This window comes from Benincasa hispida, chromosome 11, assembly GCF_027475165.1.
Source record: "Benincasa hispida cultivar pf3 chromosome 11, pf3_genome.v1.1, whole genome shotgun sequence".
Lineage (NCBI taxonomy): Eukaryota > Viridiplantae > Streptophyta > Magnoliopsida > Cucurbitales > Cucurbitaceae > Benincasa > Benincasa hispida.
In genome coordinates this window covers 16,410,139-16,424,790 of record NC_143488.1, presented here as the reverse complement: position 1 = coordinate 16,424,790, position 14,652 = coordinate 16,410,139, and the positions used below count along the sequence as shown (strand labels likewise).

The 14,652-nt window shown below is 34.5% G+C and overlaps 2 protein-coding genes across 3 annotated transcripts; one reads left to right on the top strand and one right to left on the bottom strand.

Annotated features, from left to right (window-relative positions):
• The first annotated feature begins 2,989 nt into the window (after nucleotides 1-2,989).
• On the top strand, nucleotides 2,990-7,882 carry FTSZ1-1 (homolog of bacterial cytokinesis Z-ring protein FTSZ 1-1). The gene is made up of 6 exons (XM_039050336.2): nucleotides 2,990-3,502; nucleotides 3,835-3,934; nucleotides 4,088-4,317; nucleotides 4,752-4,919; nucleotides 7,003-7,236; nucleotides 7,379-7,882. Exons 1-6 carry the CDS (start codon nucleotides 3,245-3,247, stop codon nucleotides 7,655-7,657), a joined length of 1,269 nt encoding a protein of 422 aa, XP_038906264.2. The 5' UTR covers nucleotides 2,990-3,244; the 3' UTR covers nucleotides 7,658-7,882.
• Nucleotides 7,883-8,669: 787 nt separating this feature from the next.
• On the bottom strand, nucleotides 8,670-13,459 carry LOC120089687 (transcription initiation factor TFIID subunit 6-like). 2 transcript variants are annotated; one of them, XM_039047050.2, is made up of 13 exons: nucleotides 13,307-13,459; nucleotides 12,948-13,185; nucleotides 12,580-12,666; nucleotides 11,794-11,895; nucleotides 11,602-11,710; nucleotides 11,358-11,452; nucleotides 11,152-11,289; nucleotides 10,962-11,057; nucleotides 10,648-10,772; nucleotides 10,118-10,250; nucleotides 9,746-9,859; nucleotides 9,504-9,627; nucleotides 8,670-9,196 (listed from the first exon to the last, which is right to left on the bottom strand). In XM_039047050.2, the coding sequence occupies exons 2-13, from the start codon at nucleotides 13,071-13,073 to the stop codon at nucleotides 8,844-8,846; spliced, it is 1,602 nt and encodes a 533-aa protein (XP_038902978.2). In that variant the 5' UTR covers nucleotides 13,074-13,185; nucleotides 13,307-13,459; the 3' UTR covers nucleotides 8,670-8,843. The 2 variants fall into 2 exon arrangements, with proteins under 2 accessions (XP_038902978.2, XP_038902979.2); XM_039047051.2 differs by having other exon boundaries at nucleotides 12,948-13,166; nucleotides 13,307-13,440.
• Between the last annotated feature and the right edge of the window lie 1,193 nt (nucleotides 13,460-14,652).

Genomic DNA, 14,652 nt, shown 5'->3' with positions numbered 1-14,652 from the left:
GTTATAAAATGCGGTAGTGAGTATGACGTAAGTAAAATATTAGATTTTCTACGTTTGTGAGGGGTAGGTTAAAAAATATAAAGGCGCTGATGAGAAAGTCATCTGGACAAAAATCTGATTATAGTTTTGATGAATAAACTAAATGCTATAATAGCAAAACAAGGCAAAAGTTATGAGTATGAGATGGCGTTTGGAATCTATTGATAATTATCCAATTGAATTAGAATTATATTCGTGTTTTGGCAGCCTCTTTTTTCAAGTACAACACTAGGATAATTGCAAAAATTTCAAGTACAACCTTCTGATTTCAAGCTAACTTTGGCTTTTGGAAGCTTTCTTTTAGTTTACGTGTAACACGGTAAATTTATATATGCATGAAAATCTAAACAAATTAGGATAGATTACAGGTTTGATCTTTTAACTTTTAGGTTTTCATTAAATGGGATTTTGAACTTTAAAAAGTTTTTAACAGGTCTCTAAAACATTCAATCTTGTGTCTAACAGTCATTTGGACTTTAAAAAGTGTTTAATCCTTGAACTTTATATTTTGTACCTGTTAAGTCATTAAATTTTTCATTTTAATGTTTAATAGGTATTTGACCTATTTGATATTTTTAAAATTTTGTTGGACACAACATTAAAAATTTACGTCTCATTTGACAATTGTTTGATTTTATATTTTTTTGAAAATTAAGCTTATGAGTCTTACTTTTACCTCTAAATTTCTTTGTTATGTTCACTTCTTATCTATGTTATCAAAATTAAGCCAAGTTTTGAAAATTAAAAATAGTGTTTTTTAAAAAAAAAAAAAAAAACTTGTTTTTGTTTTTAGATTTTGTTTGAGAAGTTAAATGTTATTGAAGGTAAATAAAAATCATGATAAGAAAATTAGAGTAAAAAACAAGCACAAATCTCAAAAACATAAAATTAGATCAAATTAAAAATGAAATGGTTATCAAATTAAATTAAATTTTATGTTTAATAGATTTGTAAGTTTTGAAAGATATTGAAAACAGATGATTTATTAGCAAAAATTGAAAGTTTATTAACCTACTTGACTTTCTTAAAAGTTTTGAGACTTATTGACACAAATAAAAAGTTCAAAACATGTTTGATATTTTTTAAACTTCAAAGAATTATTTACTACAAGCATGAAAGTTTATGTCATTTGATAATCATACAATTTTTTATTTTTATTTTTTTTGGTTTTTGGTTCCTAATTTTTTAAAAACAAAAGTCATATATGTTTAGGCTTCATTTGTTAACCATTTGATTTTTTGTTTTTGTTTTTTTTAAAATTAAGGATATTTCATCCAATAATTTGCATCCTTTTTAAGTACAATGGTGAATTCTTAGTTAAATTTCGAAAACAAATACTTTTTTAAAGTTATTTTTTTAGTTTTCAAATTTTGACTTGATTTTTTAAATCATTGGTGAAAAGTAGATAACAGAATAAGGAATTTGGAGGTGGGAGTAGTGTCCATGGGCTTAACAACTGCTTTTGTTTTCTATTTTAGAAAAACAAAAAATTGCAACTTGTTTGGTGACTATTTTTTGTTTTCAATTTTTAAATAGAAAATTAAAAATAAAGAATTATTTTGATAATTAATTTTAATTTTTTTCTAGACAATAGTTTTGGATGGTATCCATTTGAACTTTAAATTTTTAATTTGATCTAACTGGACACAAAATTTAAATAAGTGATGCAATGTTCAAACTTGGTTGATAGTAAGAATTTTGTTAGAGAAATAAAGATAATTGAGAAGAAAAAATTGTGACAAAAGAAAATTCAAAGAGACTCTTTTCACAAAAGAATGAGAGACACATTTATCAGAGGGAAATAAAAGTTCAGTGAATTTTCCAAAAAAAAGTTTGCGAGAAAATTTTGTGTTAAAATATTTGATTCTTAGGGAGATAAATCAAAGAGGTGTTTTTAGACGAGAAGGATAAATATTTTAGAGAGAAGCTATGTAGAGATAAAAAATTGGGGAAAGATCTTTTAAAGGTAGATAAAAAAAATAAATAATAAAAAATAGAGAGAAGTGTAGGCAAAATATGTGCTAGATGATAACACTTATCTTACTCAACTTAACGTTGTTTAATATGTTTATTACGTGATTTTGTAGATCTCGAGTATTTAAGATGTAGAATCGAGTATTAGGATGAAAACAAAGCTTAAACAACCTATTTGGATCCTTAATTCAGCAGTCAGGTTAAAAATAGATGCATACGCCCAAAATGTCCCTGGAAACACCATGTAGTGTCGTGTGAGTTTAATTTCTATTTTAATTTATATGTTTTGAGGTATGTTAGGTTTGATTATCCTTGCATAATCAGTTTGGATTAAGAACAAAATCGATTAGTAAACTTAGGTTATCCAAGTGGCTAATCGTCTTAGTGCACCCTTAGTTAACGTGGATATGAGATTTATATGGAATGTTATTGTACCCAATTAATTGAACATCTAGTTTAATTAGATTTTTAATTGTTGAGTTTAGGCACTTGTTACAGCGTTTTCAAGTAAGTAGGCTAAGAGCTTGAATGAATGAAAACTATCTTTAAACGTTCTATGATCAATCAAATAATTGGTTGAATTTGAACTCTAAGTTAGGCCTCTTTTTATTTCTCATACTTAATATTTTGCTCAACCCACCCACCTTGACTCGATCTTGCTACTAATATTATTAAGTTGTCGGAGTAGTTCAAAAGTTTTATTTGGTTGTAGTGACTCTACATAAGTCTCGACTATCATTAAAAATAGGCACACAAAAAATCACCCATAGAAAAATTAAAGTAGTAAAAATTGTCACCCAATTTAAACTTTGCCAACTCAACATATCATGCCACTTTTTCTTTAGTCGAGAACTATTTAGAAGTATTTTTCAAACCTCATAAACTAATAATTTTTTAAAATTTTTGTGACCAAATAAACATTAACCTCGAATGAACGAAAATGTGTTTTATTCCATATAAATTATCATAAAAAATCAAGAGAAAAAAAGAACGGACTAAAACGAACCTAACTTAATTGTCATATAGATGTGTTAATGATGAAATGATAACGTTTGGCCTCATACAACTCGTTCCGTTCAACGACGTTGGCCATTTGAAAGTTGATAATATCGATCTTTTTCTAAAACCCTAAAAACCTGTGACTGCCCCTGCCCGGCTGCCCCTTGCCCCTCTCTATCTTCCATTTCTGGGGGAACTCCAGGCCTTGCGAAACTGTAACAACTCTCCGATTATGGCAACTTTTCACCTCACAAATCTATCATCTTCTTCAGTTCCCCCTCAGTTTCATCTCAAAACATTCTTCTTTCCCTCCAACTTCCCCTGCAGTTGTTCCTCTTCTAATGCCAAGCGGAAATTTCCGTATCGAAGACACCATCTCGGTGTTGTGAGCTGCTCATTTTCCTCTATGGAGTCCGCTAAGATTAAGGTTGTGGGAGTTGGTGGAGGCGGCAACAATGCCGTTAATCGCATGATTGGCAGTGGTTTGAAGGTGGGTTTATCTCCTTGCATTGCATAATTTTCACTTTTAAGTTCGAGCATACAAGAGTGGAAGAAGTTCGCGTAGATTTGTGCATTTCTTCTTTGAAGCCGGTTATTGGTTTTAGCCAGTTGTTTCTTTCGTCTTTGGCGATGGATAAATCATTTATTGGATCCATAAACCAGCTTCATTACTTCGTTGAATTACTATGAATTGTGTGGTCATTCAATTAAATAGAAATGTGTTTTGTTGTTTGTATTGATGGTATAATGTGTGCTTGAATTGATATTTGTTGCTTGGGTATGATGGAGACTGATGGTTACGATTATTGAGTTTTGTGTTAGGGTGTAGATTTCTATGCTATAAATACGGATTCTCAAGCTCTACTACAGTCTGCTGCTGAGAATCCACTTCAAATTGGAGAGCTTTTGACGCGTGGTCTAGGTCAGGAACTTCACCTTTTTCTTTGGTTCTTTTGGCCTTTTGGGAATGTGTTCTGAAGTTTTTGTGACCAAGTACCCCTTGCGGCTTAAGTAGTTGATGCCTATTGATGAATGTCTTTGACTTTCGTTGATTTGTTTATTGATAGAGATGCAGGTACTGGTGGGAATCCACTTTTAGGGGAACAAGCGGCAGAAGAATCAAAAGAAGCGATAGCTGGTGCTCTCAAGGGCTCTGATCTTGTATTTATAACGGCTGGTATGGGTGGAGGCACTGGGTCTGGTGCAGCCCCTGTTGTTGCCCAGATTTCCAAGGAAGCGGGTTACCTTACCGTTGGTGTTGTTACTTTTCCATTCAGTTTTGAAGGAAGAAAACGATCCTTGCAGGTAGGTTTTTTTCTTTTCTAAAATGAATAATGATTGCATATTTACTTGTTGACTGATTCCTTTGAGATTAAATGGACTCAATCTCTTCCCCACCTCCCTGGGGTTTAGATTATCTTGGGGATGTGTGTGATTCGACCCTTCAATTTTTTTGTTTGTGGTGTGTATCAAGGAAATAAGTTTATGAGGGGGTAGCCTTCTGTTGAATATTTTAAGGACCATTTTTTTTTTATATCCAACAAGTCAATAGTTTGTGTTCCGGCTGTGGAATAAGTTGGCTACTGATTTCACATTATATTTTCATGAAAACAACGGTTATATTTGAAATATCACTCACTTTTGGATAGCATGGAGGGCAGGCCTATTTTCATAAAGTGATATTGAAGATTTTGACTTCATATTTTTTTCCTTATATTTTAGTGTTTATTTCTTCTTAGGCACTGGAGGCCATTGAAAAGTTGCAGAAAAATGTCGACACTCTTATAGTGATCCCCAATGATCGGTTGCTTGATATTGCTGATGAACAGACACCTCTTCAAGATGCTTTCCTTCTTGCTGATGATGTCCTACGTCAAGGAGTACAAGGAATTTCTGATATAATTACGGTGAGAAGTGTTTGTGATATATTCATCTTTCCTCCATATTTTGTATGTGTGATGAATGCTTGGTTTGAGTTAAAAGAAAAATAGAGAACTAATTTGGAATAGGCATTCACTGTGGTGTTTGATGAACTGGAAGAGAAGGGGCATGGTGTTGCAAGAATTTAGAGGTTTTAGAGGGAGCTTAAAGAAGGACTAGAGAAATTGCTCCCCTAAAGATGAGATAAATGGATAGCTGTTCTTATTTTAAAAAAAAATAATAATAATAACTGAGAGAGAGAGAGAGAGAGAGAGAGAGAGATAAAGGGATAGCTGAAGGTCAAAGTGAAGTGGAGGTGGAGTCGTGAGTTTCTCTCTCTCTTTCTGTCAAAGTACTACACTAATTGCTAGTACTGGGAGAAAGAGTAGTTGTGTATGCATGAGGCAAATTGAGGTTGCCTGGATTCTTATGAGTGTGGAAGTAATTGAGAGGTAAATTGTTAGTTTTTATTGTTAATTTTTATGATCCCTGAGGCCTCCTGCAGATAGTATTGATTAGTTGTCGATTTGCTTTGGACATAGGTAGTGGCTAGAGAAACCTTCAAGTTTGAGGAAAATCAAGGACTGTCTTTACCATGGCCCATGGGCAGGGAGAAACCATTTGAGTGATGTTTTTTCCGTTTTTCACAAAATTTTCCAAGATAGTCAGGGGATCTTCTCTAGGGGGGATCATGAGAGTTATTGTTAGAGACTGTTGTTAGAGGGCTAGGGGGATCATTGATTTTATCATTGAAGCTCACATTTCATGTTGAAGTGGAGTGGCTGTTGTGGAGCTTGGAAGAAGTATAGGGTTATTTTATCAATCTTTGGACAAGCGTGATAGAACAATAGGGTTGTTTTTGACACAAGCATTGAGTTATTTTATTAATCTACGGATGTGCTTGACAGAACAATAAGGTTGTTTAATATGGATAAGCTTGACAGAACAGTAGGGTTGTCCAACAAATCCACAACAGCCTACAAATATGAGAGCTTATGATGGAGTTGTTCGAGCCTACAATGAGTTTGACAGGACAATGGAGGTGTTCAAAAGAGTCCACCTCCATTCTTGTCCTGTGTAACTAGAGAGGGAAATAACTTTGATTTACAGGAATAGAATCCACAATTAACTTCGTTTGTTTTGCTGAACGTTGAGAAAGAGAGGAATCTTTTCATTTATTTGAAGAAAACAATCATTCTCAGGTTGTTCTTTTGACAATATATGCTTGACATTGAGAGAGAGTGGAAGATTAAGAAAAAGAGAGGGAAGTAGAAAGAGAGTGAGCTGAAATCAATTTGTTACCCACAATACTAAGGAAGGAGACTCATATGATGATGTGTTTTGGCTGATCTCCAGCCGATATATATAAACAATTGAATCGCCGAGGCATGCTGCCTTACGCCTCAACCCATTTGAGATAGGTGTAGTCACTTTCTTAGGAACCAAGGTAGCATTGGCTACCTTTGTCCCATTTCAGTTAGAATGGGATGACCAATGTAGTTCTTAAGTGGCTTGGCTCTCACCTCAATAGCTGGCTTTTGGAGTGTGATTCTCCAAGATGCTTAAGTAACTAACTGATTTGTGTGTGTGCGCCTAAAGGTGGCATGCCTTTGCATAAGTGCACGCTTTCATGCACATTTCAAAACACTGGTCTATGAGTTGCTTGCCCTTGGACACTGGAGATGGAGAGGTGTCGACATACTGCTTTCCCTTCAAGCTGGCCAAGCAAGGGTAATGATTTGGGATCAGTCCGATGGTCAGTCTTTCAGGCTTCCCGATTTTCACAGTTAATCACTTCCATATGATTGGCCATTATTTGGTTGGAGCATAGTTAGAGAACTAATAAACAGACGTTCCAATGCATATGCTATGTGGCACATGGTGTGTTGCATCATATATCTTTGTTGGGGCCTCAACTGTTTCCAAGTTTTCTAAATGTTTGTCAGTACTATTTTCTTATGTCAATATCGTAAGTAGCTTTTGGAGTTCACTTAAATGAGGAAAAAGTTTGCAGTCGTATCATCACTAGTTGCATATTATTTATTTAATATTCACTTCCTCGTTTTCCAGATTCCAGGGCTGGTCAATGTGGATTTTGCTGACGTGAAAGCTGTCATGAAAGACTCGGGAACTGCGATGCTTGGAGTTGGTGTTTCCTCTAGCAAAAATCGTGCAGAAGAAGCAGCTGAGCAAGCAACTTTGGCCCCGTTGATTGGATCCTCAATTCAGTCAGCTACAGGAGTGGTATATAACATTACTGGAGGAAAGGACATTACTCTACAGGAAGTGAACAGAGTGTCTCAGGTTAAGAACTTTTGACACTTGAACTTAATATATGGATCTTTTAATATTCGATCGCCTTCTTTCCTCGTTCCATGCTATTTTCTTGTATTGTTCAGAGTTCAAATACAAACTGATGTTTTGTTTGGGGATCAATAATTGGCAGGTTGTGACAAGTTTGGCAGATCCATCTGCCAACATAATATTTGGAGCAGTTGTAGATGATAGGTACAGTGGAGAAATCCATGTAACTATAATTGCAACAGGGTTTTCTCAGTCCTTTCAGAAGACATTGTTAGCTGACCCCAGGGCTTCAAAACTTATTGATAAAGTGACTGGAGGAGGTCAAGAAAAAAACAGCAAGGCTTCTTCAACCCTCCCTCTTAGCTTATCACCTGCCGCTTCACCGACGCTTCCTAATCGAGGTCGAAGGCTCTTCTTTTAGTCAATATTCCATTCTTGCAGAATTTTCACCTGCCTTGGCACAAAAGCCTTATGAATCTGTCTTGTATATGTTATGCTCTTTGCCAGTTTAGTGTAGTTGCTTCAACTTGAATGACAACAAATAGCCTTAACAGGCATCCCCTTCCTGCCAATTACATTGATTTTGTAATCAGTAATTTTCGTCATTTGAATCAAGTAATAGTTAGTTTGGTTTTGATTGTGAATATGACCACTGTCTTTCTTGTTTCTTTTTAAAAGATTTACACTCTATGGGTTGTTCATCATACCAACTTTTATCTTGCCTATTAAACAAATTACCATAGGAAATATACCTGTTTCTAGAATGATGTAAGCACTCTTTTGGTATATATACATTTTGCTTTATTGATATCACAAAGTTGGTTTTATCTATCAAGTTACGAGAAAATCTGTTAAATGTCATCTTCCTTTGAGGTCAATGGGTTCAAATTTTCCCCAACTATTTTTTTTTTTTTTTTTTTTAAAAAAAAAAAAAAAAGGTTATAAAAACTCTCTGAAATTTACCGTCCAAATTTTTGTATTCCTTTTGTTGATTCGACAATCATTTTTTGGTAATAGATGAGTGGAAAATGTCATGAATTTGAGTCAAATGCTTGAATTCATCTACTCCCTTTAAGGTCGGTGGATTCAAATTTTCATACTCAACTACCAAAAGAAAGTTTATAAAAAATTTTGAAATTCGCCATCCAAATTCTTGTACTCTCTTCATTGCCTCGATAATCATTTTTCGTTTCATTGTTGATAGATGAAGGAAAGGTCGTGAATTTGATTCCAATTCCTGAATTTCCACTCTAATTTCTGGCATACTGATTAAATCCTCGGTAAATTTTTCACTATTTTCATAAAGTAGATTTTAGAATGGCATTAAAACTATTGTTTTAAATTTTATGTAGAAGTGGAGAAGGTTATAGCTATCTTTATCTGCTAAAGACAACTTTCCAACCCTAAACGATACATAGCCTTGCATAACAATATTCCTCAAAAGTTAAATGGAATTGAACTATTCTTCAAAAGGATATGACCACCTTTTCAAGATTTTTTAGTGATAATTACAACATGACCACATTCTGTGGCTACACAATCTAGTTGCTTGCTGTAAACAAAAAAAACATTTGATAAGAAAATTTCAAAATATTCTCTAAAATGGTTCACAAAAAGAAGGATAGCTCAGGTTTTGGGATGAAGGAAAACAGATCTTCCCCAAAAAGTGGAAAAAGCGAAGTCAGCAATGGCCCAGCACCCAAATCTTCTTTCCATGCTAGAGCAAGAGCAGTGGAACCCTTAAAGCCTAGTTCACCTTCCCTACCTGGCCTTGTTTCATTTGGGAAATTTCGACCGACGCCGATGTTTGAACCTCCGAGTGGTGTCGGGAGCCCAGTTGTAGCTCCTTGCATATCAACTATCATGGAGTTCATCGGGATTGCGCCCAATGTGCTATCTGTTGCCATCTTTTTGGGTGCTGGTTGCTGCACCGAGTTGTCTGAACTGGCTTTGCGTTTATCTACAAGTTAAATGCAGGTAGAGTAAGAAGTCGATGGAAATTTAATAAAGTTTTATGACAACTTTTATCTTCCATCATTGGATCTCTTTGCAGTACCCTATCACCCAATTTCCAGAAAAAATTACACATAGAAACCACAGTTGGCCTTTACAAATAAACCAAGAACAAACTGGGCATCGACCGTGTCACTCATGGAAGAAGTTAGGAACGTCACTTAATTCTAGTAGATAAACGCAAATTGATTTTGCATCAGATTCCATATGGAAATTGTAATACTTGGAGTCAGGATAGGGGGAAGAGATCATACTTGAAATTGTCTTCACGATTTTCCCATTGATATTCGTATTTATCTTCGAAGTACTACGCATTGGTGGAGATGGAGAGAGAGGAAAAACCTTCAACCAACCATGCATACATTTACCAGCTGCATGCTAGGAAAACAAGGGTTTGTTAGTCCAGACTCAAAGATACACGCTTCAAGGCTTATAATGGCAATCCATACAAGCAAGGCTAAACATCAATTGAAAGATAGATGAAACATGAACTAACCAGTAACGTCCTATAAACTTGCCAAGCTTCATGCCTCCTCATTTCATTCTTTTGCTTCTCCATCTCTAGATATTGCATATACGGTTCAAGATTTGGTAGTATAAACTGGCGAACCTATTCAGCAGTCAGTATATTCTATCAATTTCAGCTTGATGAAATCAACACATCAGACATGGAAAAAGAGGCAAAAGAGTTCGAATTTAAAAAGAGAGAAAATAGTGCCAGATTTTGGGGTTGAAAACCATGAAAACAAAAGATGGCAATCTTTCATTCTCAGTTGAAATGATACACTAAAAATAATCAACTGCAACTTCGTTGATAGATCCTACGACATCTGTTCATGATACATAAGTCATTGGCAAATGGATTTACCACATCGGGACCAAGATCTGCTAGCCCCTGAACTGCACCATAATGCTGAGGCAATAATTTTGAGGGGTCCAAGAAAACATGGAGAAGAGTCTTTGTAACACGAGGTTGAATATTGTGATAAACATGTCCAAATCTGCAATCATTAAAAATAATATAAATAAAAAATAAAAGAAAAGAAATACGATGAGGAAATAAAATGAGGAGGTCCAAGCATTCCCGCCTTATAGTGAAGGCAAGGAGTGCAACATTATCTATCTTTGGGTTTTTGCATGAACTTTATACCAAACATATTGGAACAAGATAACGATCTAAATCAACGCATAACTTCCGTTCGAGGAGGGAATATCAATGTGATAGGAATATGGTTTCCTATTCTAGCAGACAAGGCATCCCGAAGTTCTAATTTCTAAATCACACAGTTTAAACCAGAGCATTTGAAAGGAGGAAGATTGCAAGGTTTTTCATCCTGATTTATGACAATGATATCTGTTAGAGAAAAGTACCATGGTATATAAAATAAAGGCAATAACCTTTTGCATATCAAAGAAACCAGGCTTGCTGCTAAGTCTCTAAGCTCCCAATGATTGTCAGACAATCTTTTACCTAATTGTTTGGCAACAAGGCAGGTAATGATGGACGGCATCAATTGGTGTAACTGGAGAAAGAAACAATATACAACATCATAACAAATTTATCTGTTTGAGTAGATGTCATCATTAAATCAAATCAAAGCGAGTCATATAGAGAAGGAAAATTTTAGATTTTTATGATAAAGTAGAGATCTATCAACAAAGTTCAGTACAATTGATAAGCAGATAAATTTACCATTTTTCCATTTACTCACATAAGGTGCCATATGAATCTGGGGATTTCGAAGAAGGCACCAGACCATCCTCATCAAAGCAATCAAGAGTTGACAATTACATAGATTTTTCGAAACCTATGATGTAGGAACCATCAGTTCAACATGAGTGGAAATAGATCAACTTCTTAAAAAAGTGTCAAGAAAGAAGAAGAATAGATCTTAAGGGTACCTCATCGGCAATGAAGCACGTGAAGTATGGAAGCAAAGGCTGAATTCCTGAGTCAACTGCCAGGCTCCTTAAAGCTTCTCTAAAGAGAGTAGACCCAGACTTGTTCAAGATCAGACCGGTTATTTTCTCAAAGTAAAGCTGCAAAAGAAGAAGGTATAAAACTCCTCTCAATATAGCTTACATAATTTCATTCTAAGATACTGCACCTGAAGGTCCCTTGAAATCACATGCTTAGTAGGTGGTTTAGTGTCATAAGGAAGTTCTTCCTCCTTCAAGTCGGATTTCTTTCCATCATGGGGTTCTACAAGCAAAATGGATAAACAATCCAAATGACTTTGTGGCTTTGGTTTCAATAGAATATGTTCTATGGTCAAATGAATACCAATGCACCTTAGACCTGATTGCTATCGATCAAAAAAAAAAAAATCACCGGGCAAGTGAAAAAACCACCTTCAGTCGGCAAGTTCTCTGGAACTGCAGGCTGAACACCTTCAACTGCCAGCCAGTGAGCAACAACTGATGTGTCAACCGTTGCTTTTGCTAAAGGTGACTCAATAACCTGCAAAAAAGCATAAACTTGAGTGGTTAAAGGATCTTATATATCAAATAAACTGGAGCATTTAACATGCATATAGCTCTTACATTATTTAACTCCACATCCTTGTCATCAATGTAAAAGAGATCCTTGTGTCCAACAGCTCTTTTGAACTGCAAACTATCGCATGCAGCAAAGCCATATATTGGCTAAGGCGAGATATTCATAGATAAAAATAGGGGCTATTAGATGTTGGCCATAAGATCCATATAGAACATGATATAACACATACAATACAGAGAAAATCAAAGGTTTTAGTATACATGAGCCAATGCTAATACTAAATGAAAATGTGGCTGGACAATTAGTTTACTAGATATTGAAACAAACAAGTAACACTAGCAAATTTACTGATTTATAGAAATAATAGTCAAATCATTCACTGCCAAACACAATACCAGAAAGTGGAGAAACTACTGAAAAATGATAACCTTCAATCCAATTTAGATTTTTGAAGAATAACTAATGATCATGCTGTAAGAACAATTAGACAAACAGATGGAGTCGAATGTTTGATGCAACTACTAAGAAACTACTTCAAATATTTACTTTCTAACCTTATTGAAATGAAATTAAATATTAAAAGAACCAATTACTCAAAAGAGATTTCAAATAGCAGCAATTGAAATACTCCTCCACGTCACTAGTGAGGAAAACAGGGACAACGAACTAATACATCAATACCTAGATCTATCAAACACAAAAGTAGGTAATATTAAAAATAATAATAATAAATCAAATTCCAAACAGATGCTATGTTAATCTATACACAACAACAACAACAACAGAAGGTGAAAGAGGAGAAAGCAGCTACCCACACTACCGTAACTCACCTCTAAGTTTCTTAATTTAAGTGCATTATCAACATCAACGGAAGAGAGAACAGTTCGCTTTGAATGACGCATACATTTAACTGCCTCCTGCATTTTAATAACAATAGAAATCAAATAACCTTCAAATACTAAAAGCCCTTCCGAGGATAATGAATCAAGTTCTAAACGATATGCTTGAAGCCTAAATGTAATACATACAATACATCTAACTTCCACTGAATAACAATATCAAAACTAACCAGAGTAAATACTAAACAAATAACCAAAAGAGAAAAAATCTCCAGCAGTGATGTAATTGACATGCTCCTAACCTAATTAAGCATTAAATCCTCAAAGAAACAGCCTATCTGTAATTTCAATAAGAATACCTGCATGATTTCACGGACCCGGTACTCGACATCAGGAGTGAGTGCAAGAGCAACCTCAGGGGAAAGGTTGGAAATCCCAATGCTCTGCGCAACGATTTCAATCGACTCCTTCGGAACAACGCTCATATTATCAAACTATGTATATGTTGGTGTTCGTGTTCGTGTTCGTTCTGTACAATTTTCCCTAATAGATACAAATTCTGCTATAGTATCATGTACCTTTGGATTCGACAGAACCCTGCAAATTGTTAGGTCATGAACAAGAAGCAATGAACTCGAGGAACATTTAAAACACCTATCTGAGGCTGACTCCTGAGGAAGTTGCAGAAAGCTCATATGAATTTAGGGTTTGAACGCACCTGAAAGGAGGAGAAGGTCAGCAGCAACGGCGGAAGGCACCGGCCGGTCGTTCTCCGGTTCAGAGGCTGGCCGGTTGGGTCCGTTGAACGTCATGAGAGTCATCAATATAAATATTTTTGGTTGAATTATACCAACTACAAGACGATAGTATCGTGTTTTAAATTGGGTTAATTTGTAAATTTAGTCCAAAAAATTTAAATTTAGTATATTTTCATAAAATTCTCTAAATAGTATTAGTTTTATGAAAATATTTTAGTTAATATAATATTAGTTTTTATATTTCGAAGAAAATTATGACTTAATCCCCATTTATGATAATTTTATTGTAGTCTATTTATGAAAATTTTATCAATTATAAGGACTTTTATGAGGTTTGCCAAATAATAAAAATAAGTTCTGACTCTTAAAATCATAGAGTTTAAATTCTAAGTTTTTCAAAACTATAAGAACTAAATTTGTAATTTAATTTTTTAAATACTACTTTGATTCATATATTTTTTGCTTTGATTTATTTTAGTTCTTATATTTTTTTAAGGCTTGTATCGATTCCTATCTTTTGAATTTTTGTTCATTTTGATGTTTATACTTTTGAAAATGTTCATTTTGATCTACTTTTAACTTTAGTTCATTTTGGTTTTTCAACTTTTAAAAATGGGTTTACATCACATAAAAGCCCTAATAAAGGCTTTACATTTCAACTTTTCTATTATTTACAAGAATGTTCAAGGGGACTTCTTAATTACATGAATATTAAGGCCCAATTATCTCGACTTGAAGTTACGTGTATTTCAAAAATGAAAACTCAAAGGTCTCTTGATTCACGCGCAATCTTTAATAGAAACTATCTTTTTAAAAATATTTTAATTGAACCAAAAATTAAATCCCAATCTTCTTCATCTTTCTTCTCACATTTTCTCCACTTTTCGGATCTTCTTCGTCTTTCTTCTTAAATTCTCCAAACCCACGATCTCCCTCTCTCACCCCTATTGTCACTGCCATCTAGAGATATCCATTTAATCTAGGGCGGAAATGGAATGGGAAATCCCCAATTAGACGAGGAATGGAGGGAGTGGAGAAAAAAATTTCATTGACTAAACAAGGACGAAGATTATATTCCCCATTCCTGGCCCTGCCATGCCCCGTCTATTAGGATATATTGTTGTAATATTTTAATTTTAATTTTTAAAAATTATGAAAATTAAACATTTCAATCATATATTTGCCATCTACGAGTGAGATATTTAATTATTTAAGTAAAAAAAAATTGATATAGTGATTTAAGTTATTATAATGTGTGTGCGTGCGCATACATGTATGCGCGTATGCGCGTGTGCGTGCGTGCGTG

What these genes read in the sequence shown, in the direction of transcription:
- FTSZ1-1 (XM_039050336.2), top strand. Translation starts at nt 3,245, where the DNA reads ATGGCAACTTTTCACCTCACAAATCTATCATCTTCTTCAGTTCCCCCT. An exon ending in GAAGAAAACGATCCTTGCAG is followed by an intron (nt 4,318 to 4,751) that starts GTAGGTTTTTTT and finishes ATTTCTTCTTAG; the next exon opens with GCACTGGAGGCCATTGAAAA. An exon ending in AAGTGAACAGAGTGTCTCAG is followed by an intron (nt 7,237 to 7,378) that starts GTTAAGAACTTT and finishes AATAATTGGCAG; the next exon opens with GTTGTGACAAGTTTGGCAGA.
- LOC120089687 (XM_039047050.2), bottom strand. Translation starts at nt 13,073, where the DNA reads ATGAGCGTTGTTCCGAAGGAGTCGATTGAAATCGTTGCGCAGAGCATT. An exon ending in AGGATGTGGAGTTAAATAAT is followed by an intron (nt 11,711 to 11,793) that starts GTAAGAGCTATA and finishes GCTTTTTTGCAG; the next exon opens with GTTATTGAGTCACCTTTAGC. An exon ending in TGATTTCAAGGGACCTTCAG is followed by an intron (nt 11,290 to 11,357) that starts GTGCAGTATCTT and finishes CTTCTTTTGCAG; the next exon opens with CTTTACTTTGAGAAAATAAC.